This window comes from Macrobrachium nipponense, chromosome 30, assembly GCF_015104395.2.
Source record: "Macrobrachium nipponense isolate FS-2020 chromosome 30, ASM1510439v2, whole genome shotgun sequence".
NCBI lineage: Eukaryota > Metazoa > Arthropoda > Malacostraca > Decapoda > Palaemonidae > Macrobrachium > Macrobrachium nipponense.
Window position 1 is genome coordinate 59,119,914 of NC_087218.1, and position 24,091 is coordinate 59,144,004.

General features: G+C 39.2%; 1 protein-coding gene across 2 annotated transcripts in view; it reads right to left on the reverse strand.

The window, feature by feature from the left end:
• The window catches only part of LOC135202559 (peroxisome assembly protein 12-like), a 165,626-nt gene that overhangs the window by 44,357 nt on the left and 97,178 nt on the right, over window positions 1-24,091 (reverse strand). Inside the window, exons 7-8 of one of the 2 annotated variants that reach the window (XR_010311759.1) lie at window positions 17,471-17,565; window positions 4,513-4,736 (exon numbers count right to left, since the gene is read on the reverse strand). Coding sequence is in view for 1 of the 2 variants with exons in the window: in XM_064232039.1 (XP_064088109.1) it covers window positions 4,622-4,736; window positions 17,471-17,565 (210 nt within the window). In the remaining variant the exon portion in view is untranslated. Of the gene's footprint in view, window positions 1-3,390; window positions 4,737-17,470; window positions 17,566-24,091 lie in introns of those variants that run through there. The other variant, XM_064232039.1, reaches the window with a different exon arrangement.

The window sequence follows — 24,091 nt, forward strand, 5'->3', positions numbered from 1 at the left end:
TTGGGGAGAACATCTTGGTATGGAAAGAAGTAAGTCTGCCTAAGCAAAGCCTTAGGTATGGTAGTATATTTAGGTTCCAACTTATTTTATGACTTTTGCACAGTAGTTGGCAGCAACAATACCTTTCAATTGAAAGCCCTGGGTTCGATCCTGATGTGAACCAGAAATATATTTTATAATACACTATATATATATGTGTATATATATATATATATATATATATATATATATATATATATATATATAACTATATATATATATATATATATATATATATATATATCATATACAGGGAGTCCTTGGCTTACGATGGGTTTGGCTTACAATGATCTGAGTTTACGACGATTTTTCTAAAATATTCATTTAAAAATCCAGGCCGAGTTAAGCAGCTTTTTCAGACTTTACAACGTGTACTCTTACGACGTTACAAGTTCATGATGTTTTTAAAAAACGCACACTATGATAAAAATCCTTTCTCGTTTGGTGCAGTATATTAATAAAATATAAATTTCTGGTTAGATTACAATACAAATTTTGAGGTAATGATGTTTTTTTGACAATTTTTATGTAGCATCATCCACGGAACTAGTTTCCAAGTGGATGGGTACCAGCTTACAACGTTCCAAGTTTACAATGGTTTTCAAAAATGCATACTATATAAAAAAAAATAATTTCTTGTTTACAGTAATAATAAAAAACTAAGTTTCTCGTTAGACTACAACATAAATTCAAAGGTCACGACGTTTTTCAATGCTTTTTAACAACGCCTCACACACGGAACTAGTTTCCGAGCGAATGGATACTAGCTTACGACATTCCAAGTTTACAACAGTTTTCAAAAATGCATACTATATGAAAAAATCATTTCTTGTTTACAGTAATAATAAAAAATCTAAGTTTCTGGTTAGATTACAAAACAAATTCAAAGGTCACAACATTTTTCGATGCTTTTTAATGATGCCTCATCTCCAAAACGGCAGAGTACTTCCTCTGTTGATAGTTCATTGAAGAAGAGGAAAGTTATCACCATGGAGGTAAAGTACGATGTCATTAAACGTTCTGAGAAGGGAGAGACGAAATCCGAGATAGGTCGTGCTTTGGGGCCTAGCAGGACAACGGTGGTAACCATAGTAAAGGACAAGGAACGTTTTCTGAAGCATGTTAAAGATGCTGCACCAATGAAGGCAATGGTGATTAATATGAAGCAACATAGCCAGAGCATGGTTGAGATGGAAAAGTTATTGATGATCTGGCAGGAAGACCAGAACCAGCGACATGTTCCAGTGAGCCTAAGTGTGATCCAGGAGAAGGCTAGAGAGCTGCATGCGGCAGTAGTGAAGAAGCATGGGGAGGGCAGTGTCAGTGGAGAATTTTCTGCAAGTAGAAGTTGGTTTAACCGTTTTAAGGCTCGTGCGAATTTGTGCAACGTGAAGCTGCTAGTGCTGATAGCGAAGCAGCAGACAGTTTTCATAGTGGTTTGGCTGAAATAATTAAGGATGGTGGTTACACTGATGACCAAGTATTTAATGTAAATGAGACTGGCCTATTTTGGAAGAGGATGCCCAACCGTACAAACCTTTCCAAGGAGGAGAAGTCAGCACCTGGCCATAAAGCTGGTAAGGAGTGACTGACTTTACTTTTTGGGGCCAATGCTAGCAGCGACTTGAAACTTAAGCCCTTGCTAGTGTATTTGGCAGAGAATCCCAGGGCTTTCAAGGGCATTTCCAAGAGTCAACTCCCTGTCATTTGGAAGTCTAACAAGAAGGCTTGGGTTACCTTGATGGTCTTCGAAGATTGGTTCAATGACCACTTCATACCATTATTTGTCCTCAAAAGGTCTGCCTTTTAAGGTTCTTCTAGTTTTAGACAATGCTCCTATTCACCCTTCAAATTTGAGCAACATGCACCCTCATGTGAAGGTGGTGTACCTTCCACCAAATACAACATCACTCATACAGCCGATGGCCCTGGGAGTAATTGCTAACTTCAAGGCATACTACCTTAGAAGGACAATACGCTCCGCTTTGATGGCTATTGAAGGTAACAAGGAGTTGACTTTGAAGCAGTTTTGGAAGGGCTACAACATCGGAGATGCAGTCAGGAATATTGTAAGTGCTTGGGACGAGGTGAAGACAACCACTTTTACAGAAGATGTCGAAACTGTGACGAGGAAAATCGTAGGGCTAAGCAAGAGGCTGAAACTAGACTTGGAAGCTGAGGATGTCACAGAGCTGCTGGCATCCCATGGAGAGGAGTTGTCATCAGAGGACCTCATTAAACTGGAGCAGCAGATGATTGAGGAGGAGTTAGAGGTACCAGACCCAAAACCCAGGGCATTAACTGTCAAAGGCTTGTCAAACGGTTTTACTCATCTGGAGAGAGCTTTGGCTTCTTTTGAGGGAGGAAACCCTAATGTTGCCAGGTTTGACAGAATTCGGAGAGGGATCCTGGTATTTGGTAACTTTTTATAAAGAAACCCTGAAGGAGAAGCAGATGAAGAAAAGTGTGCGGTCTACGCTTGACACTTTCTTCAAGAAGTCTCCAGCACCACTTGCCACTCCTAGTCCTGGTAAAGAATTCTTAACTTTTAAAATTTATTTTGTTTACATACTGTAATATAAAATGTACGTATAATATAAAATGTATTCATTTTTTAATAAAACTGTATTGTATTGTAACTTCATAGTGTATTGTAACTTCATTAATTTTCATCATTTGTATTTTATTGCAGAAGTGATGCCCAATCCAGGATCCCCCTCTACCTGAACCCTCTGTAGCAGCCCATCCACTTCTATTAGGTAAGGAATATAATTTTTCTCTTTTTCATGTTGTAAATTCCTTGTACATTATTACATACTATGTACTATTACATAATGTGTTTGATTTTGCATAACCTAATATTTTTCTTTATGTATCAATCCAGAACCCTTTGATAGTGATGATGACCCAGATGACCCTGAGCCTTTCCATGGTTTTGATGTCTCACCCTATTCATCAGGTAAGGAATCCTTAACAATTTTTTTAAATGTTTTATAAATTGCTAATAGAAATTTTATAAAAAGTGTATGTACACTAAGTACATCCACCTTATTATGTACCCTATCATTCTTTCCAGATCTAGATGTAGCCTCCTCAGAGCCCAAATCAGTTGATACTATAACCTCTCCAACTCCATCAGGTAAAGGAATTCTTCATTTTTTAATTGTACATGTCAAACAGTAAAAAATACTACCTATTGTGTGCAGTAGTTAATAATACCTACATGCATACTCTATCATTTTTTTTATCATTCCAGACCCCCAAGCACCTGCAGATTCCACTCCATAGCCCAACCATTCTCATCTACACCATATGCCCATCCCAGTAAGCAAGTCAACCACTAGAATTTGGTAAGGAAACATTTTATTTATGAATTGTTATACATTTTATTACACATCTAATATGTACATACTGCATATATTAGTATATATTTAGTAAATGTAACTTTACTAATCATATGTACATTATCATTCCAGACTGACAAGCACCTTGTACATAAACCAGACCTCTACTGTACATAACTACTTCTTCATGTTACATAGCCTACATCTTTTCATTTCACTAAAGGTAAGGAATTCTCAACTGTTTTTAATGTTATAAATTGTTAATTATGTAATAGTACATTTTATACTTGAGTGGTTACATAATGTCCTTTAATATTCTAAATCATTCCAGGCTGCCCATTACCTTTTCAAACTCCCTCATCCTAGCCTGTCCTCTGTAAAAATCACAGTGAAATTAGGTATGGAATTCATTTTTTTTTACTGTAGTATTAAACATAGCTTTCTGAAATACCTGGAATAATATAGAACTTCTATTACTGTACATACACATACCCTGTAATTATCCTTATCATTGCAGGCTCCCTACACATGCACATCTCCATCTCCCACAACCTAGCTAACAGCTTTGATACTCACTAAAAGTTGGTAACTATGTAAGGAATTCCTAACAAGTTTTATACATGTTATATCTTATAAACACCTGTATGGTATATGTACTACTGTAATATACTTCATTGCATAGAGGACTACAATACTATTAATATTGCTTTTACATTCCAGAATCCCAGAACCCCTGAATGATGTACGCTATGTGGCCACTAAAAACATTGTCCAGGGATACATAGCACGACATCTTTAAACTAAAAGTAAGGATTTATACTCTACATATTGCATTCAGGAATTTGTGTAGTTTTTGTACTAATTGTGTACGTTTACATTCCAGAACCACCATCTTTTGGAAGAAAACAATCCAGATTGTACATAAAACATCAAGAAACCACATGTAGTGTACCCAAAGGATTACAAGTAAGGTTTTTATAACTTTTTTTATCATTTTAATACATTTTTCCGACGTCATTCCAGCTTACAACGATTTTCAACTTCCGACGCGTCTCAAGAACGGAACCCCTGTCGTAATCCAGGGACTGCCTGTATGTGTGTGTATATATATATACACACATATATATACACATATATATATCTATATGAAAAAATGCAAATGTACATATATACATAATATAGTTGATAGCATCACTGAAACTTTTGCAAATGAAAACTTGTGGGATATTGAAAACTTGTTACACATCGAAGTATATCCTAATAAGATTGCTTGAAGTGGCTGGATAACCCGTGACAGGACATTTCCCTTCACTTTTCACAAATGTAAGTATGCAACTGTAGCAGAACACATATCTGGAAAAGAATTATTTGATACATTAAATAAATAATAAAATTCGACTTGTAAGGCAATGCTCTTGTCTTTATCATTATCATAATCTATAGGCTGCAAAACATAAATCACAGCCTGTCAAATAAATTAAAGTTTATCTGAGCATGCCACATAAAAAGATTTATGTCTATGTAAAAATGACTGGCAAGGAACCACCAGTTATAGCCCACTCTTGCAAAATTTCCAAGTAATTCATTTAAATGCCATTATGCTTGCAGATGGCTACCTACTAAGAAATCAGCAAACAGGTTTCTTATTTACCTCAAGTATATATATCTTGGAATCATGCAAAGCACATCCTTTTCTTTCTTTAATTACATTATAGAATTTTAATAACTATTCTGCTGTCAACACTCTTAACCTTCATGTGAAACGACAGTATTTTACGTATAATAAAATTCCCCCCTGCACCAAACACTTAGAACAGTTGCAAGTCCAACGTACAATAATTTCTAAAAAGTATATTTTGCTTATTCAAAAATGTGGTTCAGCATGTTTTTATATATATATATATATATATATATATATATATATATGTGTGTGTGGTGTGTTGCGTGTGTGTGTGTGTATAATCTGAAGAAAAGGTCAATAGCCAGTATTATAAAACCTGTGTAGAAGTATGATTACCTATGTAACAAAAGGAGGAAATGACACTAGATGAAGAAAGGAATAATGAGGTTTAATCTTGCAGGAAATTAAGAGCAAAGATATACAATACAGGCTCTCTCGAGTTGAAATTTCACGAAAGAGAAAAATGGCAAATCAAACACATGGGCAGACTGACTACAATTTGGAAATCAGGCTGAAATTGCATACTGAAGTAAGATTGTATACAAGTTAAGTACGATCCATTTTGCTAAATGAATATGAATCATATGACAATGGAGTCAGTTGGCAAGATACTTAGAAGTGAAGGGAAATTATGTACGTTCCATAAGCAGTTGAGATAATGATGTAGGAGAAATAAAGATGGTTTGGACATGACTTTTCCACAACCCTTGGGACACTAGCATACAATAGTGTCACGTGGGCATTAGACGAGTTGGAAGACCCAGATATACTTGGATTGGAATTTGAAGAAGTACATTGCCCTTTGCATTATTCAGAATTAGATTAGTTTAATAGGACCCAGTATGGAGGTAGCCCCATCAAGTGCACCTCACATGGTGCACTGTAGGCATTACTGAAGGGTGTTTGTCCCTCAATTTTAGCCTATTATTTTACATCCATTCCCCCTCCCTTTCTTCAGACTTGCTGTCCAACCTCTCGACTATTACTTCTTTGTGCAACTCGGGTTTTCTGCTGGCTCCACCTTCAGATTCTTGTACTTTATTTTCTGGCTCTCTTTATATTGCTTTCCAACCAACCCAACTCCCTCTGTTCACTGTTTCAAGTGCTGAATGGCCAAAAACGCCCATGTTTGGTAAATGGCATAAATTTCATATAGCAAATCAAAGTTTACTATGAGCTCTAACAATTTTTATCATGCAACCATATTTGATCCAAAAACCTAAAACCATGAAGAATGCCTCAAAGCAACTTTCCTTAATGTTCTAGAACTGTTGTAACGTAGAAGGTTGAGACAGTTGTCCTGTTGAACAAGTTTACTTTGTAACAGATGACAAAGTGTACTGCCACACGTTGCTAATGTAAACACTTGCAGAGGTGTAGCCCAGCAGCGTAGTGTGGGTTGCCACCTGGAGAAAGAGAGTGGTGCACCCCCTAAACCCATGGACATTAGCCTTCTCCAAGACCCTTCCACCAGTTCAATGTTAAAAAAAAACCCTAAAAACAGAAGTATTCTAATATTAATAAAAGTAAAATGCATTGCATGAATAGAAATTGTGATTATAAACAAAAAATTCTGATTGCCTTTAGTATGTGGTAGGTTTATTTGAAACTACCTGGTTTTAATTTGTCCAAATTTTTCAACAGCTGTATTGAAATCTACATTGAAATCTATCCCAATTTATAGTATTATTTAACTATACTCAGTCTTTCTTGCCTCAATGCAAATCTCTGATAAAGTGGCAGTTGAGTCTGTGGTACATAGTTGGAGATTCTTAATGTTGCAACAAAGTTAGTTAAACACTCTTGCAGCTTCCATTTGTCACAGCCACCAAAGCACACCTCAAGCTATCCAGTTAGCAACTATACTCGTCATAATTGACTTCCTTATACAAGATCATGTAGTGCCAAAGGAGATTTAATTCAGCAGTCAGCTGTAGCATTCAACTCTGTATACTAAGCAAATGTGTGATGAATTTCTTTATTAATGAAATCTTTTCAGTGTCCAACATCTGGATTTTCAGGAAAATGCTGAAGAAGGATATTTATCTCTATTGTGTGTTTTGCAATTTCTGCCTTAAGTTGATCAATTGCATCCAGTTCTTGTACTAAAGTCAAGCCAACATTTCGGCTCTGCTCACCATGCATATCATTACAACGTCCAACTCTTCTCAGTGGAAATGTACATTTTGCACATCTGCAGAGCTTTCTCAGTTGCCTTTGGAACTCGACAGTCATTTTTCCTGGCAAAACGCAGCCAGTGCTTTCAACTTTGGCACACGTACTGATTAAGCACAAATTCTTCTTTCTTCCAGTGGCTCTGAGTATTGTTCAATAAAAAAAAGGGACAGGTCATCATGCAAACTAATGCTTCCACCATCACCCTTTCACAGATTTCTTCTGACACATCTCTCAACACCAAAGCTTCTATTATTTCATAGGTATGCTCAGCGAATACATGTACAGCTTTCAAATTATTACTTTACATGAAAATAGTGTATGATACCCATGACACAGGTTTCTTCTACAAACAAACTCTCAAAGACACAAACTTCCATATCTGCATGATATATGATACATAAACTTTATTTCATTGTCACTTTCTAAGAAGGAGTAATGATTTTCCTTTATTATCAAGTTTATATAAAAATAGCAAATATCTTGATAGAAAGCTTTATCATGGCCAAGTAATTTAAGCTGCAGGCTAACTATAATGCCAGATGCCTAAGCTAACTATGTTTAACTTAAAATACAGCTCTTGAAACAGGTTGTTATGTAGAGAACTACCTAATTTTACTGGCCAACATAGTTTTTACTTGGTCCAGTGATGTGCAACTTTGGTTAGTGTGATGTTCTTCAGGTTTGGTATAGCTTTGGCATCACTCGGCCCAGCTGCTTAAATAATAAAATAGTATTGCCTTCATTATCTACATTAATATATTAAAAAAATCCAATGTATGTAAAATGGCAGTTTTTTAATTCTTCTTATACTTATAAATACACAGTCCCCGGTTATCGGAGGCATTCCGATCTGATGGGATGATGATTAGCGAAAATCGCCGATAACTGAAAATCAGCAATTTCCGGTGCTTATCGGCGACAATAACCAGATTTTGGCGTAAAAAGGGGATTTTGACGTAGGAAAAATTTATTTCTGGGCGAGGAAGCCGTGTCGCCCAGTGAAATATGTGTGCTTTAGCACTATTTCTAGTAAAATATTGCTATAATACCAGAGAACTGCTAAATTGGACATGTCAGAAGCCTCTGACTCGTTCACCTATATACGTAAAAGGTGTCGGTATAAAACTGGGGCGAGTGTTAGACACTACCACAGCAACCCCTCCAATTAGCCTTTTCCTCATCAAAAGACCCTAAATACGGGGAGCCGACTCATAGGTCCCACCTAGCTACCCCGTTGAAGGCGTCTGTGACGTCATACTTTTCGATAGCCATCTCGTGTTTGCATGCTCGTATAAAGCTATCTGTTCTTTTTCATTGGTTTGGTGTTATTCCTCATTATGGATCGTCAATCTGCCTCTTCACCCAAGTTAAGTACTGGTTCAGCTTTTTTCAATATTTAGGGAGTGAATTTGCCTTTCGTTTTGCCTTTATTTAGGGTTTTGTTAGGCGTCTCTTTACCGTAGCGGGCGGCGGCGAGTCGCCATTACGGCGTACCCTTGTATTGTACCAGTTTCGAGTGGGCTTCCTTCCTGCTTGTAACATGTGATATTTCAGTACATATTTTATCTATGTCTTGGGTGGCAGTTTTTAGTTGATCCTGTTTTCGTCTGTGTTTTTGTTATTTTCATTATTTTCATGTTTTTCACGGGGGTCTTCATTCGAGCACGTTTCTTTGTTACGTGCTTCGCCGTATATCCACCGTTATCCCCTTTTATTTTTAAGTTTAGTATATTTCATTCAGATATTTTTCCCGTTTTTCTTTTCGTCTGCCTGCCGTTTCTTATCGTTTTGTCAGTAGGCAAGTAGAATTTCCCCTTTTGCGCCCAACGTTATCGAATGGCCTTCATAGCGGTTTTATATTTTACGAGATTTTATTTTCATTTCCCCCCACCCTCCGTGTTAAAGCATGATTTTCTTTTAGCTTTAAGTTTATGTAATTGATTTTATTTTGTCTATGTATATGTTGGATGTTGGTCGGTTAGCCTACATAGGCTATGCCTGCGTTTTCCTCGTGATCCTTTATTCGCGGGGATACGCTGGTCACGTAATCGTCACCCCATCAGTCCTCCCTTCCTCCCCCTCACGTGGGGCCCCCAGTAGTTGGGTGCTCCTCTCGCTCAGGTTGTCGCTGACGACCGTTCCCATCAGCGGAGGGGGGTGTGTAGAGGGTCCTCCAGGACCTTAGGTTGGTGGGTGTCGCTTTTCAGCCGACCGCCTCCGGAGTTGATGGTTGCTCTGCGTATTCAGCCTCGGTTTCCATGGATTTGTTGCGCTCTGCTTCTTTCAGCTCTAGGAGCTTACATCCATCCGCCTAAAACATTCCCTCCCCGCATAAGGAGGGTTTAGATTCCGGCTTCTCCGGTAGTCGTTGAGGGATATGTTTACAGAAGTTACTCTTCCGTGGGCGGAGATATTATATTTGTTATTTTAGTTTTAATTTTTAATTTTTTTATTTTTATTTTCTTTTCGTTTTGCCACGGAACTTGCGAGTTCATGTGGCCGTCCCGGGTTACTTTGTGTACCCCCCCCCCCCCCCCCCCCCTCCCCGTCATATATAAAATATATATATGAATATATATATATAATTTTTTTTTTTTTCAGTCCAGAATGCTCCGGCATATTACTTTATTATCATAATTATTCTAATACGTTTGTGCAATTGTTCTTATATATTATTGCACTTACAGGCCACTCAGTGTCTGGTTGCCGGCTGTAATGCTACTCTGCAAGATCCGTGCGGCCATGACGTTTGCCGGGGCCATGCCCCGTGCGCAGTGTTGCTTACAGATTCCGTAGTCTGGCATCACGAAAACTGCTTTGCCTGCTACGACTTGGTACAACAGGTTACCTCTTCCGTAAGTTACCGCACTGCTTGTTCAATGCGTATTGTGATGAAATTATATTACACTACTTGTATTAGTATAAAAAAAACAATAATTTAAAAAAAAAATAAAATAAAATAAATGAACAATAAAAACTTCTTTAAATTAAATTACATTAATTAATCAACATTTATAAGCATAATGTTCAAGGAATTTACTCGAAATTGACACATTCCTTGCATTACAGGCGGAGCAGTCTGTTAAGGATGCTGCACTCTCCACCCTCAAGATCTGGGTTGGAGGTTTTGGACGGAACGTAGGGAAGGCTAAGCCGTATATTCTGTCTCAAGATATGGCAGCTTTGATCTTCCCAGCCGGGAAATCTGCCGGATACGTTGACCCAAAAGTGGCAACACCAATTATCAAATCAATCCAAGATTCAGTTATGGAACAGCAAGAGGCAGAGTTGCCGGACCTTGGGTTGGAAGGAGTCTCACTTGAAGTGGTTGAGGATTTGCACGTTACACTAGATATGGGTACAGGTAACAGTGTTAATGAGGCTAGCTTAGTTGGTCACCGGGGTCTTTCCTCGAGTGAATCTGATTCTTCCTCTCCCTCTACTTCCAATTCCTTTATGGGTTTCACAGGAGGATTGCCCCCTTCCAGGTCGCATTCCTTCTCTGTGATTCCTAAATTAAAGAGAAAACCTTCAGGTAAAACCTTGCTTAAAGGCAAATCAGAGACAAAGCCAAGGCCTGGGCAGGTGCCAGAGGTTCATACACATATTAAACCTAGGCTGAAGTCTCTTTCTAAGTCTTCAAATCCAAGGTCTCAAGGAGGGAATTCTTACCATTGCCCCACAAGTCCCATTCCATCAACATCTAGGGATCGGATACCTCATAAGGTACCGCAGGGGGGGCAAGAGGATTCCCCTTTAGTTGGCCAAGACCTGTTCAACACGAATATTTTAAAACAGGTCAGTAGCCTTGGTAGCTTAGTCAGTTCAGTTGCAGCAAGGTTTGAAGAAGTGTTAAAGAGATTAGGTGCACAGGACTCCCTGATTGCAGGTCTCAGACAGGAGTCGGCAGTTCCGGCACCTCCTAGTAACTTGGTGCAAGGTCAGAGCATGCCTGACGGGTCCACGCTCCCTCCGTTCCACCCTGGTAATCCTTGGAGGGTGGCGAACTTCGCTCCGTTTGTCAACGGGATGTTGACTATAGAAGGTTGTGGCACACGTAGACTCAAGGATTTCGAGTTCTTCCCCGAAGGGTTACAGCCACCATTTATAGGTTATGTTAGGCTTACGGAGGCAGCTCTGATTAGAGAGGATAAAGTCCCCAAGGAGACTGTTATCCTTTCTAGAGATCAGGCTCAGCAAGCATGGGTACGGAGCCTAGAAGACTGGAACTGCTCAAATACTAGGGTAACAGCATTTAAAAGCCCTTTCACGATGTTTATGACTGATGACGGGCACCCCTTACCTTTTACATCAAAGGTAGCAGAACTTACCCTTCAGGCAGTGACTCGGGAAGAGCCCATGCCCCAGCTTAGGGAGACAGATCCCACATCATTGCTACTCCCAGGTAGGGAGGATTTGTGGGAGGATTTGCCCGCTACATTCTCGGTAGGCAAGCTGAAGCCAGACTGTGCAATCACCTTGTTTAGTGAGCACCTCTCTAGGCTGTCAGACGCACTGATCCAAGCCGAATTTGATGCTAGGACACGTCTCGCAAGGTCTCTTAACTCCCTAGTGATGACAGAGACGCGGCTCTGGAGTACGCTCAGGAGCCGCTGTTTAAGGTCATTGCGAAGTCGTTACTTTTGGGCATGCAATGTGACTTGTACGACTTTGCGGTTGCTAGGAGAAATTGCAGGAAGCATGTTCTATCTGAGGCTACGATCAGGCACGAACCCAACAAGCTTCTGGCTTCCTCAATCTGGGGTGCAGATCTCTTCCCAGCTTCGGCAGTAAACGAAGTTCAGAACGAGGCATCACGTCTTAATCAAAGCATCAGGTTGCGTTGGGGCATTCCTTTCAAAAGGAAATTAGAGTCTCCTTCCTCCAGTTTTAGGGCTAGGAAGAAGCAAAGGAGGTTCCAACCTTTCCAAGTTCCGCAACAGCATCCTGTGCTACAAGCTGTACCAATTCAGCAAGTACCCCAGCCTTCGACTTCTAAGGCTCAGCCTCAGCAACAGCATCAATTTGTCTTCCTCTCGCCGTCGACTAACCAACAGGTTCCCCCACAGTATTCAGTCTCGCCTGCTTTTAACCCGGTCTATGACAGTGGGGCATTTCACCCCTTTACCAGGGTTGCTAGGGGTGGCAAGGCTAGAGGATCCTTTCATCAGCGTGGAGGAGCCAGAGCCCAAGGGCGAGCTAGAGGTGCAAGGTCAGGAAGAGGATCCCGACCCTCACCATCTCAATGAAGTTTCTCAGGTAGGAGGCAGGCTGTACCTCTTTCGACATCGTTGGGGGTTCAGCAGTTGGGCGAAAAGCATAGTATCCAGGGGCCTAGGCTGGAGTTGGATCAAGGGTCCTCCTCCACCCATCACCTTCTATCAAGAACCAACGCAAGAGTTGATGGATTACTCCAGGGACCTTCTCCAGAAGGGAGCAGTCTCCAGGACAAAGAACTTGAAATTTCAGGGTCGTCTATTCAGTGTCCCAAAGAAAGGGACCGACAAAAGGAGGGTGATCTTAGACTTGTCCCGTTTAAACTTGTACATTCGTTGCGACAAGTTCAAAATGCTGACCATCTCTCAGGTACGGACCTTACTTCCCCGTGGGGCCGTCACCACCTCTATAGATCTTACAGACGCCTATTATCATGTCCCGATAGCTCGGCACTTCCGACCATTCCTGGGCTTCAAACTAGGGAAAGAAGCCTACTCCTTCAAGGTGATGCCCTTCGGGCTGAATATAGCCCCAAGGGTTTTCACGAAACTGGCGGAGGCAGTGGTGCAGGAGCTAAGGTCTCAGGGTATATTGGTGGTGGCGTACCTAGACGACTGGCTAATCTGGGAGATGGACAAAGACAAGTGTATGAAAGCCACAGACAAGGTCAAGTCTTTCCTGGAATATATAGGGTTCAAGATCAACAGGGCCAAGTCCCGGTTGACCCCAGAGTCCAAGTTCCAGTGGCTAGGTATCCATTGGGACTTGGATTCACACACTCTTTCCATTCTCGGTTGATGGAACCTCTGTTAGGTATATATCGGTGCCAATAACCAAAAAGCACAATAGAATCAGATCACCGATAACCGAGGCTGCCTTATAATACACATGACTGTACAGTATTGCACACAAAACAAAAACAAAACTATGTAGTACAGTCTATATGAAATTTATAAAAAAAATTAACATTGAAAGTCTATCAGTGTGTGTGTGTGTGTGTGTGTGTGTGTGTGTGTGTGTGTGTGTGTGTGTGTGTGTGTGTGTGTGTGTGTGTGTGTAATGCTGACACAGCTTACTTGGCTAAGACTTGATATTAGTATGTACTTTGGAATGCATCCAAAATTTTAGAAATTTTTTACACTTTCCAAGAAACATAAGTTGCTAGAATTTAGGATATCATATATAATTGGTTGAAACCTTTGGTAAATGTATGTAATGCACAATATATTTCCACTGATTAATATAACTAGTAATCACAACCCATTACGGGATAATAATTTTATCAAGTACTATGTAATTAAATTTTCACTGTAAAGTTAAGCTCATTTTTCAATTACACATAAATTGCACTTCTGTAAGCTATCATCTTAATGTCTGTCTACTTACTACCTCTCTCTCTTGAATTATGCATGTTTACTTTATCACAAGTCAATGACCCTTACTAAAATGGGATTTATATAATCATGTTTATCACTAAGCATACTGCATTACCTGTTCAACTAAGGTTTCAACCAATGATATTTGACTGCCTAAGCTGAAGTAGATTATGTGTTTAGACAATGTAAGGATTTGTTAACATGTGAATGCCATACCATATACGTAAGTACCAATAAAGAATAAACCAGGAGAGAAAGAGAAAGGTGAGCAAATGCGCCGCAAGTGAGTACATACTGTAGGTTACCTCACTGTAGTACATATCGCACATGTGCACATGCACACACATGCAGAATGAGACACTGATGTTTATGAAACGTTCTGATGCATCATTGACAAACTCGGCACAAGTTACTTTGTAAACTGTTCAAGTTTTTCATTTCACTGGCATGTCAACTTTAGAAAAGCTTATTTAAAATACTTAAATCAATGAACTTGAAAACATGTAAAAGTATTTTCAAAATAAATTTAGTGAAAAAAGTACAGCAATCAATATGCTGTACCAGGGGAATTCACAGTTCTCCACTGCACTAAGACAGTCTAATGTGTGCAGCTCATTGACCAAAACAAAGCAGTCGGTTCATTAGTACCACTAACATTCTTATGTGCATTTTGTTTTTTATTTAGCTAGTCAAAAGTGGGATGTCTTTAAGGGTGAAGCACATTGACACTGGGAAATGCACTTTATTCTTATGTTTAACCTATACTTTTTTCTTATTTTGTTCACAAAATTAAGGACTAAAAAATTCATTGTCACCATTGGAGTTGTTGTCTTGTTGATCAGAAGAAGAGATAAAGGAGAGTGAGAGGGAGAGGACTCTTTGGTAGTGGAATAGCTCAATCTACACAAATACATACACATTCAACCAATAAGAAAACAAAACTTCTATGACACAGTCATGGTACATCTTTATCAGCCGCTCACAGGAGATACACAAAATTAAGTTGTATAATATGACATTTTGAGTTAATAATACTTGCAAAAACTCCCAGACCTCCCCATTCTGCTCTCCAGGCCCTTCCCCTGCAAAAGCAATTACCTCGGTCTATCCCCCATTTATCACTTTGCTATATAAATAATACACATTCTTCTATCTGTGCAGCATTGCAAACCAAACAGTAAGCTTTTTGTTGATTGTATCTGCATATATTCTGTGGTGGGTTGCAGTTGCATGCAAATAATTCTAAGTTGCAGATAACTGAAGTACAGTACGTATTTCTGTTAATGTTAAAAATACCATGAATTTCTGTACTGTTCTATTGTTGTATATTATTTTATTATTATAATGAAATACTGTAATCCTTCAATTATCTGAATCAATGGAGCCAAGGGTCCATCGGATAATGGCAAAATCGGAATAATGGCGAGTAAAAAAAAAAAATCTAAGGGTGTTCATGGGCAACTCTGTCCTCTTCCTCGCCTAACCTTTTCAATACTACATAACTGTAAACACTCAGTATACTTATAAACAACAACCATCACACTTTAAACTTAATGCAAAGGCAATCATCTCCCTTTTTTTCCATATATATATACAACAAAATATGCTACATAAATACACTTAAAAAAAAATTCCAACCCTTCATTTTCTCTCCTAAGTAAATGACAAATTTCAATATGCAGGTAGCCTGCCTGTGTTTACCAACAGCCTACCATGGTTTTAATACCTTTAATGTATATTCATACAGCAACTTCTGGTAGAACTAAGGATTAACTCCGCTTCAGGTATTTTTTTGGAAATTAACTTTCCTTTAGTATTTTGGTTGCTTATTAAGAATTTACCGTTACTTTGGGGGGGGGAGGGCGACTGTAATAAATCTGCAATTTACCTTAGAACTTTATCCAACAAGGTAGGGGACCCATTGTGAATGCAGGGTTCTGGGCGGGGTAGACCTCGGGATATGGTGATTCAAGCATGTGCTGTGTTATCATCCTACTAGTTAGAGAACCTCTAGTGAAAGTGGGGTTCTGGAGGGGTAGACCACAGGGAGAAGGTTGTAACACGTTAGTGTGATATTTCTTATTCTATATGACATTAAAGGCAAAAAAACAATGGCAAATAAAGGAGGCATAAACAAGAAGGGTAGCCTTTTGAAAGGCAAACCCCAGCTGCTACTACTACTAGTATTCTGAATGCTATTTTGCATGTGCACTCTTATAGGGGACCTTTTGGTGCAAAGACCTACTTCTAAGCAAGGGAATGTGGGATAGGGCTGGGATAGGGCTTTGGTAGGGACAGCTAAATAAATACGTATTCAACCAATCATGTTACAACAATAACTCTACTGCTGAGTTAGAGTTAGGACCGAGTGAAGAATTTGGGGTTACACGAAGTTACATGTATTCCATTTTTCTTTTTTATAACCATAATATGAGGCTAGCACTGCGAGAACTTATATTCGCCACATTTTAAAAAATGGAGAAAAATGCGTTCAAAGTTTTCAAAATTGGTAATACCATAGCTAGTTTATTATTTGTTTCTCAGAAAAAATTCTTATATCAAAATTTTTCAAATTTTGTGTACTTTAACACTAGACTAGTAAAAAAATTAGACTTTACAACTTATGCTACTAGAAGCAGATCTTAACAACTAACTCCAGCTGCACCAGCAGACAACCCAGAACTCACCAACAGCCAATTCAATCGTTAACCATCCATCCACCAATTACACGCCCCCCCGTCTCTCTCTCTCTCTCTCTCTCTCTCTCTCTCTCTCTCTCTCTCTCTCTCTCTCTCTCTCTCTCTCTCTATCTCTCTCTCTCTCTCTCTCTCTCTCTCAATCCTAAAGGACGTTGTCAAAAGGACCTCCCATAACTCCTCCATATTCTTATGTGATATCATTTATTCTTATTAAACTTACACTTACTAATACAGTACATATTAATCAATATTAATATTTGAACATTAATAAATCATTTTTGTATCATGAAAATGTATTTAGTCATGAAAATAACATAAAAATACAATAATCAGTGAATATTTATCATTGGCGAGTAGGTGAGTCTGCGAATCTCAGAACGCAAATATGGGGTTAACTGTAATGTGATAAAAAGTATAAGAGAAGGTTTTAAAATACCTAAATCTTATAGTGCTGACAAATATGACTTGTTTTACTAAAATTTAAATTTTATCAAATAACCTGCATTTCTTTAAAACTCTAAACACTGATAGATAAATCATGATACACTCTGACAAAATTACTTAAACTGATTTATTATTGAAACTTTTCAGTACTGTACTGTATGTACTTGGTGTCATTTAAAATTTGGACATTCACACATGATATGTTTAAACTATTAGGGTTGCCCTGTATTCTCTGAGAAGGGACTGAATCATGAAGGCTACTCATTTTGATGAGATAGGTTTCACTAACTTACTGGTTCTTCTAGTCATTTAATGTGATAAGTTCCACTAATTGAATGGTTGTGTGGATGCAAAATTTACCAGTAAAGCTATTTTCCGCCTATATTGTAATATAAAACTTCTTGTTTCCAGACCACAAATGGTTTTAAAATCAATAAAAAATACAATTAAAATTTAAGTTTATAAACATACATTTCATGAATAACCACTTACCCAGAAACAGATAATACAGTATCTTGTTTCCTTTTCTTATAACATATGGGGCAGTCTTCTGACTTTAAAGTACTTGGTTTGAGTCCATCAGAAACCTAAAATAAATAATGAAATGCAAATAGTAAAATATTTCCTCTTCAAAAATCATTAAAACACCTATTTTAAATAGTTATGCAACAAGCAATAATTGTCAATCTTCTATAAATATGCTGACAAAAAATACACAATGTAATATACGTACTGAGTTTGATACCAATGAAATAAAGGTTGAAAACATAAAGACTGGCTTTAAAACACATGTCAAACACATGAAACTTGAAAAATAGGAAAATATGTGCAGCATCTTAATATATACACGACACAGAAAAGTGCTCAAGACTCCTATACCATGGATGCAGACAGTTTTTAGTCCATCAGAAAACGCCAAAGAATTAGATCATGATTCTCATCTAGAGAGTGGAAAACTTTTATTATAAAGCGATACTTGACAGTACTGCTGATCTGAAAATAAATGTACTTTTCACTTTCAATGCAAACCCATTACATACTTTTAATAAAGTCTAATTGTGTAACTGTGCAAATATCATACTTTATTCCACAGTAGAGGAAAAACGATGATGATCAGCAGCTCTCTGTAGGTTGAGGAATGAGGTTACCTCATATCCCCGTGGCTAACTGTCCTGCTTCTTATGTAGTCCTAACAGGTCTGACGGAAGAGGAGGGAGTTGGGAACCAGGTACTTTTTTAGAAAAATAAGCCCTCAATTTATCAGGTGCTGCTGGGGTCCAGTCTTCTGACAAGTGATAAACCCCCTACAGTATAGTGTCCACTAGAACATCCAAGATATGTTGCAGCTAACAGTAAATCCTAATAATCTTTAGTCTAAACTAAACTTTAACAAAATACCAACAGACATGTTGAAAGTCTGATTAACTGAGGCATTATTGGTTTGTGGTGAAAAGTAACTATTTATAAAAACAGATTTTGATGTGGAAAAAATCCTATTTTAGGTAGTCGCTGTTGAGTCCTCAAGGATTCACTCTTCTATGGTCTACCAGAGCTCCGTGGTGACGAGACTAATATCAAAGAATTCTCCTTTAGCTGGTCTAGTAGCTGGGTATTGTGTTGTAATGATGAATATTATAACAAGTGATTGAGTATGAATAGTCTCAAAGGTAAGAGGAATTTTCCCTGATCTTCAGCAAAGCTGAACCCAGTTTTCCAACATCAAAACCTGCAAGAAGAAGGGACTATTGTGCATGTGCATCCACCGCATTGTTTATAAATGGACCAGTCCAAGACCAAGGGAGCCATTACTCTCTGTTGGTCAATGCAGGATGATCCCTTGCTTAAATCCCATGCCTTTTCGTCAGGGAAGTGGGAGGGTTTTGAATCTCAACATCAACTACCAAAAATAGGTTTTTCCTATGTCAAAACCTGTTTTTTGATAGTGTAGTCACTGCTTTCATCGTCAAGGAGCTTTACAAAGAAACTGACAGGTGACGAAAGGCTTAAGCTCTCACATTTTAATCCTAACCCAAAGAAAAAAAAATTTCTGGTCCAAGGTCAAGCGACAAGTTTCAAGCCCATTCCTTTCTCTAAAAACACCTAGGGTTGTGGTAAGAAAAAAAAAACTAAATGCGAACTAATGTATTTAGGGTGAAGTTCTACTGTGACTAACCTAAGCATGCTGGGTATGGTTGCAGTGCTTGTCACACCTTTCCCAGCGATAGTCAGCATACCCATCCATTAGGAAGACCCCTGATTTTCTGCTGTGGCACCTATGGGGTCAGGACTAACCAACCACCTATACTGAAACACACTACAGTCCAATTTGTTCAAACTCATGGCAGTAATGTTTAAAGAATACAGTACTGTCTCTGATGACCAACCCGTACATTCTGAGACCTCTTCGAAAGAGACTTTTCTGAAGAAGGCAAACAATGTACTCAATGTACTAAATTTCCTAATATCATGTGACCTAGGAAAGGAGTGTGGGTTTGCCTTTTTAATAAAGGACACTAAAATTATTCTCAACCCTTGTAGTGAGAGTTGTTTATTTGTTCTAGGGTGGAGGAAAACCGAACCTTTTGGGATGTTTGCTATGACTTCTAGGTAATTCTTAAGTGCTTGAATTGGGCATTATGTTGTGTCTGTTGAATTAAGTTTCCTTATCAGAATAGATTTCCTTCTTAAAGGATCCTCATTCTTGGCCAGGAATGATGGGCCAGGGGGCAATATTATTGATGGTCAGCTGTTTGCGTGATGTATCGTCCCCATCTAAGAGAGCCCAGTTCACTAATATGACCTCCTGATGCTAATGCAATCAAGATCCCCTTTTGTAGTATGTGAGTTACGGTTGTATTGGGTCTGCTGAATTGAGGGGTTGACAGAAGTCTGAGCACCCTGTTCACGGACAAAGTACAGGCTGTCCCGAAATGTGCTGATTTCCAGTTATCAGAGCCGATAACAGAGTATTGGAACCAATACATACCTAATAGAGGCACCATAACAAGTTATTAGCACCAAAATCCCGGTTATTGGCGCCAATAAGCTCTGAAGATCACTGACTTTCAGTCATCGGCGATTTTCGCTAATCATCATGAAACCACCAGAAAGGAACCCCCACCTATACCCGGGGACTGCATGTAATTGGAAATCTTTTGGGAGTGGGTCTTAGTAGTGCAAAAGATCGCAGAAGAGGAGTGACTACTTCTTTACTAGAGTCAATCCCGATTCCTTAACTTCTTTACTAGAGTCAATCCCAATTCCATAACTTCTTTACTAGAGTCAATCCCGGTTCCATAACTTCTTTACTAGAGTCAATCCTGAGTCCATAACTTCTTTACTAGTCAATCCCGATTCTATAACTTCTTTACTAGAGTCAATCCCCGAGTCCATAACTTCTTTACTAGAGTCAATCCTGAGTCCATAACTTCTTTACTAGAGTCAATCCCAATTCCATAACTTCTTTACTAGAGTCAATCCCAATTCCATAACTTCTTTAACCTAGAGTCAATCCCAATTTTTTTTTTTTTCCATAAACTTCTTTACTAGAGTCAAATCCCAATTCCATAAACTTTCTTAACTAGAAGTCAATTACAATTTCCATAAACTTGTACTAGAGTCAATTCCCAATTCCATAACTGCGTTAACTAGAGTCCCAACTTCCCAATTCAATAACTTCTTTAATAGAGTCCAATCCCTAAGTCCACTAATCCTTTACTAGAGTCAATCCCTGAAGTTTCCATAACTTCTTTACTAGAGTCAATCCCAATTCAATAAACTTTTTACTAGGGAGTCCAATCCAATTCCATTAACCTTTCGGTACTAGAGTCAATCCCAATTCCATAACTTCTTTACTAGAGTTCCCCCCAATCCAAATTCCATTAACCTTTCTTTATAGAGTCAATTCCCAATCCATAACTTCTTGGATTAGAGTCAATCCCAATTCCATAATTCTTTACTAGAGTTCCAACCTGAAGTACATTAAACTTTCTTCACTTAGATCAATCCTGAGTCCAATAACCCTTCTTACTAGAGTCAATCCCGATTCCATAACTTCTTTACTAGAGTCAATCCTGAGTCCACAAAGCAAGAGTTCCACTAATGCTGCCTTGTATGCCATGATTGTTGTAACAGCAAGGTGCTTGTCTTCCAAAAAGTATAAGTAGTATAAGAAAATTTAAATTAATGTGCTGCCATAGAAATCTCAACTGGGCTCTCATTACAGATATAATCAACGAGGCCGGGAGGAGGGGGGATGGCCTGGCTAGACCGGGAAGGGGGGTGCGAGCCTCCACAAAATGCGCTAGTAACCCCCCCCCCCCAAGGACGGGGTACCCCCTAGCCCAAGCGTCTTCCAAATCGCCGCCATTTTGGACACCTCTGACTCTGGAAGAGAAGAGAATGACGAAAAAACCTCACCCTTCTCGGGAACCGAAAAAGCTCCCGAGGAAGAGGGGGATACATTACAAAAAATACCCTGGTGACCTCCCAATACTTCCATCGACGAATCAATGGAAGAAAAGGAAGGAGATACAGGGACAACGCTACTATGGGGGTTGACTACTGCGGAAGATGAAACATCGGGAATAGGAGCAAAGCCCTCCCAAGTGGAAGAGTGGAGACTCTCCGATGTTCCCTCTTACCATAAAACTTCCTCCACTGCTCCTTAGGCCATGCCCGGCATTCCGTACAAGGATTCGTAATTGTACAAAAATTCGAACGACACCTACTGCATGTGATGTGAGGGTCTGTCTCTGACAAAGCCAAAAAACGAGAACACGGGAACCCAGGAACTCCGGGCCACATACGCTGACGTCAAAAAGGAGCAGAAGAAGCCATAATACCAGGTAAAAACACACACACACACACTAAAGGAACAAAACGGGCAAAGAACCGGGAAAGGCCAAGAGAGGAAAACTCCAACTCTCGTCCAGGTGGTTAAGAAAAGACTGGTGTAGGTGATCGGCATTTGACCACTCTTCACCCGATCTACGCATGAGTTGCCAGATATCACAAGATTCCTTGCTTTCATCTGCTTTTTAACCGGATCCAGCTAGGCGCTAGAAATTATCCTATTGTTAAGACTGAGGGTTTGTTCGTGTATGAACAACTAACCATATCTTCCATACGGACTAGTATTGTTGACCAGAAGAATAATGGCTCCCTGGTCTTGGACCGGTCCATTTGTAAACAACCGCTGGTGGCTTAATTCAAATTCCACAAATCAACATTTGTATACAATAAGGTGGATGCACATGAGCAATAGTCACTTCTGCTTCTTCCAAGTTTTGACATTGAAAAATGGGTTCAGCTTTGCTGAAGAAAGGGAAAATGCCCTCTTATCTTTGAGTCCATTCATACGAGAATTCTTTGATATTAGTCTGGTCACCATGGAGCTCTAAGACAGAAGGGTAAATCCCTGAGGATGAAACAAGCAACTACACTATCAAAAATTACATTTATATCACAAGTCTAATACTTCAAGATTTTCAGTAAGTTCTACAATGTTTATGTACTTGCTGTTTACCACAATCCAAATAATGATGATTCCAAATATGACTGTCTCTTGGAGAGAGTTAGTATGGCTCATCATAGGATTCAAAAGCTTCGTTCATTATTTGAGGAGACTACAGTGCAAACAACAGCTAGTTAGTGGCTTAATTCAAATTCCACAAATCAACATGGTGGGACTGTGTATGTATCCTCCAATTTTGTCTAGCCAATTGAGGACCCCAAGCAAATTTCTGGTGATAGATTAGACTTCATATTCACATTTGTTCCAGCTATCTTCAAGTCCAGTCTGCAAGTATATAATCACTTCTGACCACTGTGCCATTGAGATGGACATATCTGTCCATCAGAATCTTACTATAATGGGCGTTATGTCTGTCCATCAGTCTGTCATTCAATCACAGCCAAACCGCTGGTCCGATAGGCATGAAACTTGGCAGAGTTATAGTGGGGACCCCTCAGATGGTTTATAATGGGGTTCTATTGTACCTCCCCCAACCACACCCCCATCCAAAAGGGGTGGGGGTGAGAAGGGATACCCTGAAATGGAGCTGGTTCTGCCCGTGTAACGAGCCTGGTTATGCCCATAGACTTAGTTACTTTACGAATTTATCATATGTAATTTCTGAATACATATGTTTGCTAGTACTCCTAATGCCACAAATGGAAAAATTGTCTGGCTGAAATCTAGACCCAATTGGAATCACATTACTGAAGCTTGATGGCCATTTAATATTCCAGATGCTCTATCAGATCCAGATCCCAAGAATGTAACGAAATGTTGCTGGCCACTTTAGTAAGGTATGTCACTAGAAAGGTCACCAAAATTCAGGAAAAATTACCAGCCATGGTTTCATGATACAGGTAGATGAGCTTACTATGACAAATGAACCAAAGTGAAATTGTTCACTTAAAAATTAAACCATTTTTGTTGAGTCTTGCTGCGCCGCAAGTAGAATTTACCATATAAGAATTACTCAGCCTCACCTGTGGTAAACCAAATTGGCATCACCACATGGAAGTTAGGTATTGTATATAAGGCCTCATATATTTTTAACAGTGAAAAGAACAGCTAAATGGATATGTCTAAAAACTAAAGGATAACCTTGGAACCGTCAGTAACCTCAAGTGGAACTGGGCAGGGCGCATTGCTAGGATGACAGACAACAGATGGAGGTCACGAACAACCTTCTGGAAGCCCCAAGGATGCACAAGAAACCGAGGTAGACAAAAAACCAACTGGTGAGATGACTTGAACCAACATCAACGACAGTGGCACAGAGCAGCAGAGGATAGAAATCAGTGGACGAACCTGGGGAAGGCCTACATCCAACTAAGGACTTTTGAAGACTGAGTAAAACCTGTCTAAGTCATTTGTCCTTCCTTTATTAGAATACAGTTCTTCAAGGCAAATGCCTTCTTCTGCCAGAGATTTATCTCTCTTAGAGAGTGGTTTGTGGCGGTAGGTTTCTGGACCATCGTCTAACGGTCTCATTTGTCAATTTTTCTCAAGCAGTATTTTAACAGAAATCTTTTACATTCACAATTGACCCCTGATCCTCTTTTCCTGCTGAGTGGCCAGATTTGTTGAACAACAGTATC